The sequence below is a fragment of the Schistocerca nitens genome, chromosome 9, assembly GCF_023898315.1.
Source record: "Schistocerca nitens isolate TAMUIC-IGC-003100 chromosome 9, iqSchNite1.1, whole genome shotgun sequence".
NCBI lineage: Eukaryota > Metazoa > Arthropoda > Insecta > Orthoptera > Acrididae > Schistocerca > Schistocerca nitens.
This window is the reverse complement of record NC_064622.1, coordinates 485148898-485156254: the sequence shown is the minus strand read 5'-3', so window position 1 is coordinate 485156254 and position 7357 is coordinate 485148898. Positions and strand designations below refer to the sequence as shown.

At 37.8% G+C, this 7357-nt stretch overlaps 1 protein-coding gene across 1 annotated transcript in view; it reads left to right on the top strand.

Moving 5' to 3' along the window:
- The first annotated feature begins 147 nt into the window (after positions 1 to 147).
- The window catches only part of LOC126203538 (GTPase-GDP dissociation stimulator vimar), a 92847-nt gene continuing 85637 nt past the window's right edge, over positions 148 to 7357 (top strand). The window contains exons 1-2 of the mRNA XM_049937862.1: positions 148 to 303; positions 466 to 591. Coding sequence (XP_049793819.1) covers positions 297 to 303; positions 466 to 591 — 133 coding nt within the window. The 5' untranslated portion in view covers positions 148 to 296. The remainder of the gene's footprint in view (positions 304 to 465; positions 592 to 7357) is intronic.

Genomic DNA, 7357 nt, shown 5'->3' with positions numbered 1-7357 from the left:
GAGATCCACTAAGATTTCATGTTGTAAATTACGTATTAAAAAATCAAAGAATTTAAAGATGGATACCGTCGATTTTTGATGTTGATTATTTACAAATATATTTTCTAATTAAAGAGTGAACTTGAATACTGCGCAGAGAAAGTGAGCATGCATCTCTGAGCGTCTGACATATGATGTTGCTTGTGTTTGGTAGGAAGGGGGGGCGGCATGAGAAGAAAGTACTCAAACTCGTAGAAAATGTGTGAGCGTAAATGATAGTAAACCGATGACTGCTCAACCCAAACGTCGGCAAGATTATGGCAGGTAAATGTTCACTCTATGGTCTTTCCAGTTCCTAGAATTGCAGAGAATGCTATTGATTTTATAGATTAAATTTTTAACAACGAGTCGATAAAGTAAAACGAGAATAAATGCTCCGTGAGGAATGTAATCCTAAGACTCGATTAAAAAACGTTTCTCTCTCAGCAACTTCTACGAAGGACGGTCTTCCGCAGCTCTTGGAAGGTCTGACTGTAGCTGCCAAGAAGAATCCCGACGAAGTGCCCACTATTCTAGATTCCATCCTTACTCAGACTGAAAATCTCCACAACGGTAAGTATTTGGGTTTTCTACATGATTGTTTGTGTGTAACAACTTTTAGTAGCAGTGACAACAAGTGTTTGACACCTAATTGTGATGTCAGATATCTATATTTAATGATTATTCGGTGGTTAGAAGCGAAGAGAGATACTGTACGTTGGTAGATATTTCATTATAGTATGTTGACGAATGACAGCATTCAACTATTTCAGCCTGCAGTGAGCGTTGCATATTTAAGGAGAACTTATGAACTGTGTGTGCACTGTAGGATATTCCTCATTCTGTCATATTGGAAACATCTGCCTTAGTAAGTACCATTGTTTTTCTCATCGATTCATACAGACACAAGTGTTCTTTTCTCATAAATCATCGTTTGCCATTTGGGAAAACTGAAGATCAAAAACACTATGTTATGTTTACATATATTGCTCAGTTGATTTTTATCTTCACATCTTTTCCATACAGTATAAGGAATTCATTATTTACATGTATTCAGCTTTCAGTTTTATGTAGTAAACAGTCCGTTTCATTTGTGGTATTGTAATCAACCTCAGTATCTGTTAAACAAGGAAAAAAATTGGGAAATGTAGAATCACATTCCCCTTGCAGGTGTGATTTTTAATAGCACACATTTTGATGTTACTCTAGGGTTATTGTTAGTGATTAATCTAGATGTTTATTTCAAACCAGCATTATCCATTAATGCATTGTAGTGTACCATGATTTGTGACAACAGTTTACTGTCATGATGTAATAGGCAGTGATGTTCATATTAGTCAGAATACTTTTACACTGCCATACTCATTTGGCTACCAACAACTAAATTGGATAAGTATGCTCTTGGTGCTGAGTTAATCCTGATCTGACATTTCCTCATTGTGTAAATTTGGGTAGAATGTTAAAACTGAATATGTTGATACTGCTTTAAGTTTTGAAATTATGATTGATAACACCTGAGCTGAAGAGTACATGGATACTAAAGCTTTAATGCTGGCAGTAGTTTGCTTTTCCCCTCACATTATTGTTTCACCGGAACATCTTATTTTGTTTTTATGTGTATTTAATGTGTAGAGTTTAGCAAACTGATATAGTTTGTGTGCATTGTGGTCAAGGATCAAAGGCTACAAATATGAAATGTAAAGGTGCAGCCACAATGTACAGCTGGCCCTGCCTGCGGAAACTGTATTCCATGTACTGTCAGGTAAGGTGATAGTGGCAGTACACTGACTCATGTGGGATGACTGTGGTTCAAATCCCCATGCAGCCTTCAAGATTTAAGTATTCTGTAGTTTTCCTTAAATGTTTCAGTTGCCAGGGATGTTCCTTTGAAATGGTCTTTGCCAATTACCTTCCCTATCCTTCTGCAGTTAAGCTTGTGTTCTGTGTTTAATGGCAATATCATTGCTGAGACTTTGAAACCTAATCTTCTTTCCTTTTTCCATTCTGTGTTGCGAGTGACTTGTAACATTTCCTGTGTTTGTACCTGAATGTAGTACAGTAAGCCATAGCACCAAACCAGGCAGTTCAGCTGCTAAGATGCGTTGTATGCTGAAGCTGACGGTCCGTTGACATTGGTCATAGCCAATCGGGTGACAGTATAAGGTAGCAAATGAGAATCGCAGAATCTAATCCTTTTCTTTGGCAGAAGATATGAATTGATTACATTTATTTTTGTATGGAGAGTACCAGATTAACGTTTACTGATCTGATTATCATAAATTTCTAGGTTGCTTACTGATTTTTGTATTTAGTTGACGAGTGGAAGAAAGCTAGATGTGCTGACAGACTGACCCATGGTGAGGCCCAAGACCTAGGTTAGTTTAGAATGTGACAGTTTGGTTGTGACTTGGTTAAGCCAATAAATCCCAGCACGAAAATACAATTACTGTGATAGCATGATGTGTTGTCTAGTCTGGGACAAGACTGTTGGCACTCTCATAACCTACTTGTATGTCATATTTCAAATTTTGCCAGAAGCTGAGACAATGTGATGAATTCTAATCTAACAGAACAAAATAATAGCTAACTTGTTTTACTAACTGTAGAAAACTATGTATGAGCATTCCATTTGCTTCTGACAACCAATTTACAGTTGGTCATATTCAGTTCAAATGGCTCTGAACACTATGGGACTTAACATCTATGGTCATCAGTCCCCTAGTCATATTCAGTTCCAGTTGTTCATCATGTCAGTTTGTTACCATTATCGAAACACAATGCAACAGCTGTTGACATCGCAAATGCTTTTTTTTACTCAGGAAAAAATGTACTTTGAAAACAGCTACTGTTCAGCTGCTAATGTGCTGTTTTTATCTAATACTTCAAATAAAGCAGGTTTGCAACTACACAAACCATTGTCTATATACTTACAAAGTCCAGACAAATCTAGTAATCCAGTCTGCATGTTAACACAATGAGAAATATTTCAATGTACATATCAGGCGAAACTGAGCTTCTTGTTTAACTTATCCACTTTCTGGTGTCACCTCAGTTCACGATGCATGTGGATGATGATGAATCTCACATGTTGAGTGTCCCTTGCAAAATACCTGTGGATTATTTGTTGTTAGACCATTCAGCATAATAGTATTACTGGTACATTTATAAATATTTAGAACATACATGAACATTGATTAAATTAGGCAATGATGGGGTAGGAAATCGACTATGACCTTTCTAATGTATTTAGGTCGTGTTTATATTTCTTTATTGGTCACAAAAACTATGATTTGGCACATACAATATAGGACAAGTCAGGATTGAGATAGTAAATATAATTCATATGTGTTATGGAATCATCCCAGTATTCAGCTTAATAACATAGGGAAACCACGTAAAACCCAAGTCAGGATAGCCAGATGGGTTTTGAACCGTGACTTCCCAAATGTGAGTACAGTGCCTTAATGTTGTCACCTCACCAGGTATATTAATTGGAAAGAAAACTATCAATGAAACCACAACATACAACTGTAGTCTGCAACTAATTAACATTACATGGAAGAACTATAAAATGACATTACTGGAACATGAAACTTTGTTACACTACACTTCAGGAAAATATACACACATGAGCTCTAGCCAACAATACTTCCTTCACAACTGATTTCCTTCATTGTGGTGTTTCATTATACTGCATCTGAAACAGAGGAAACAAGAAACCAACAGCAGAAACATTCTTGTACAAAGACATGCAGACAGCAAGATATTAAACCTGTTATCAGATAATGATACTTCAACAATAAATGAATGCCCATTATTACTCTAAGTCAACATATTCACTTACATTGTAGGAACACTTCTCAAGCAGAAACTCTGGTCTAAAAGCTGTTCCCTTCTGTAGCCTTTTTGTGTGTGTTGGCAGTGCATTATGAAGTATGACACCAATGTGGCACACATATAGTTGAGTAAAAGTGTTGAGTGTATTGTAACCACAGTTACCCAGTTTGTAGGTCTCCAAATTGTGTGTGTCAAGATTTGAATAACTTTCTTCTGTACAGTAATGTAAAAATTTCATTTAACTGTCTATTAGTTTTGCTGCAAATTGTTGTTGTATAATCCACAACAGACTGGGAGTAATCAAAGCAACCCATTCTAGCACCTTGCATTGCATAATATGAGGTTTTTGTGAGATTGAAGGTTAATTTTTTGGCTGTTAACCAGTTGTAAGCTAGATAATGTCTTCTCAAGCATACATCGTGTCATGTTGTTAAAATTTTGTCAGCTTTCAGCGGGGTATTCCTTGGCCATCATCAAGTGATAATTGCTGTGTGATTCCTGCCACCATCCATATATAGCCACACTGTAGTCCATGACATCACTGGTGCTCACTCATTTGCCATACATGGTAATGTTTCTGTTGTGCACCCTCTTGCTTCTGTTATAACACTGTCCCAGAAGCCATTTTTATTTAGTAATAAATGTCTCATTGGACACAATTTGGTGTCATTTTCTAGATTATGTTCTACTTCTGCTGATTTCTTAGTGTACTGTAGGCAGAAACACCATCCGTGTTCTATAAAATGCTATTCAACAGTGCACGCATTTTGTCCAACATGAAACGACCCCCACCCACAGTGTTTTGTATATCCCTGGCCTTTGAGGCATACACAATAATTCACAGACCTCAAAAGTTGTCAAATTTTTGCTAGAGGCCTAAAGACTGAATTGATTTTATGCCTCTTTAGGAACCAGCTAATGTGTCATGTTACTGAGACACAGGACAACATTAATGGAGCTTAATGTCCTCCTTGCTCACCTGCTAGCAGATTTTTAACCACTTGCTGCTGCTGCAACCTTCAGAAGATTTTATCATTACTTATAGCTACAGAAGCATGCATTCGTATATAACATGTCTTTGTGAAGGGGAAACATAGTACAACATCGAACACCTGGAAAGTCTGTGTGTTATAAAGGATAATTTATTAAGCTCTTTGACTTCCCCATTATGATACCACTATGAGAAGATATTTCCACAATTTGCTATAATGAGCTATCATATTGACACTGCTGTTCTCAGAAGAATATTTTAGCCTGCCAATTTCCTACTGCAATGAGATGGCAAACATTATTCTAGAAAGCAGACATATACAAATGGCCACTACCTTACTGCTGTACCCTATGGCTAACAGAGGTGTTTTTAGCTTTAGATTGGGACTAGATTGTCAGAACCATGGTAGCACAATAGATGTTATCACAGAGGAAAATCACAGAAAGGGAAATTCAGCCAGCTGTCACAACAGCATGTGGCAGGTTGTTAAACAGTGCACTGCACTGTTATCTGCATGACATCGAGAAACATCAATGCTGGTGTCATGTTGTTCATTTAAGAAGGGACTGAACTTTGCACTATTGCCATGGAGTATCCCTATTGCTGAGATAAATGTGGTGGAACTGTTTGCAAGATTCTCGGTGAAACTGCAGAAAAAATTGATCAAGAAATGAGCCACATTCTTTCAAAATTTACATTTCCAGCACTGGACTTGAAGAGCTCAGTGCAGTGGCTTCTGTGTGCTCCAAAACACTCATTTTAGTCTGCAAGCTGACAGTGGCAATGCAGCTGCAGTTATGGAACAAGCCTACTATGATGTGAAGATCCAGTTGATGTTGAAGGAGGAGACATATCAAAAGTTGTCACGGGACCTGACATTCAGAATAACGGACATTCTCAAGTAGTTATCACTGGAAGAGAGTGTAATTAAGAATCTCCTCTATAAAACACATTGACAACATATCAGGAGTTTGTAAGAAGGAAACAACCCTACTGCTTGTTGAGAGCACCATTGGATTGCCAGCTTACGGACTCGCCGAGTAACTCGCTAGCCTGCTCATTTTGCATTGGTCGCTGTGTGTATCGTATCAAGAACTCAGCTGACTTTATCAACTGAATTAAATGTCTATACCTTAGAGTGATTATAATGAACATTTGAAAGGGCACAGAGCATACTTTGTATACATGTGAAGAATAAGTGTCGTTGTATTACCAAGGTAAACATGTATAAGCAGAATCACAGCTTAATCTTAGTTTAATTAAAAAACATTAAAATAAAGTTATATTATACAAGCTAAATCACTGTTTAATTAAAGAATAATAAAATACTTTCATCACTCTGTTGCCTTGTACAAGTGTTACCCACAGTAATGACCCATTTGAAGCATTAAACTACGCAGTCACATCAGATCCCACCCAGCCACGTATTCAATTGCTAATTATCTCGTAGACAACTGCTTCATTGTGGGATTGTGCTGCTCGCTTGGAATGTGGGTCATTTTTTGCACAGATCCTAAATTTTTTTCTCACCTATCTGTTTGTTTATTGTACATTACTGCTGCTCACTTAGATGTATGACAGCACAACTTGTCACTGTGTTAGCTGAAGCAATAATGAAGGAATAAGTATGGGCTCACAATTGTGGAACTGTGGCATGGTACAAGACAATGTTATTTGTGGATGGCGCACTTTATACATGAGCACACCTGCTTGAGGGTTAAAGTGCAACTACCCACAGAGGTCCAGTGTGGACTGTAATTATCTTATGGTAGTGAAACTTGTTAGGTGTGTTAATGTGAAATCGATTTATGCTGGAAAAAAATTAGTTAAAATTTTGGCCATCAGATACAGATCTGTCACTATACACTGTTTCAGTACCATGAGAAGGAAAGTTGCTACTCACCATATAGCAGAGATGCTGAGTCGCTGATAGGTACAACAAAAAGACTCTTACAATTATAGCTTTCAGCTGTGTGTGTGTGCGAATGTCAGTCTATTGTTAACGAAGGCCTTGACGGCCATAAGCTGTGATTGTGAGAGTCTTTTTGTTGTGCCTGTCTGCGACTCAGCATCTCCGCTATATGGTGAATAGCAACTTTCCTTCTCATAGTATTGTTACATTCCATTTGGGATTTTCCATTGTTTGACTATACACTGTTTGTATGATGGTATGACGTCAATATTGTCATATGACAAGCTGCAACATGAGTGAACAATATGACTATAGAGAGGAGGACTGCACGCTGTTCGTGGAACTGTTGTATGTGAATGGCAGCACTTACGGTTCTGCAGTTAGAGAGTGTTACTGATTGAAAGGTCTGAGGGGGTTCCTGATGTCATTAAATGGTTTAAAGGTGGTGGTGATGATGAAATTTGAAAACTTGGGTAAGCTTGAGGTGGCACTTTGAAGAGGAAGACATCCTATCCCAGGTGGAAGTTAGTGACGTGGTTGCTGTTGTTGTAACTGACTGTACAGCATGTGCCCTGAATATTGCTTGTGCTTGTGTAGTG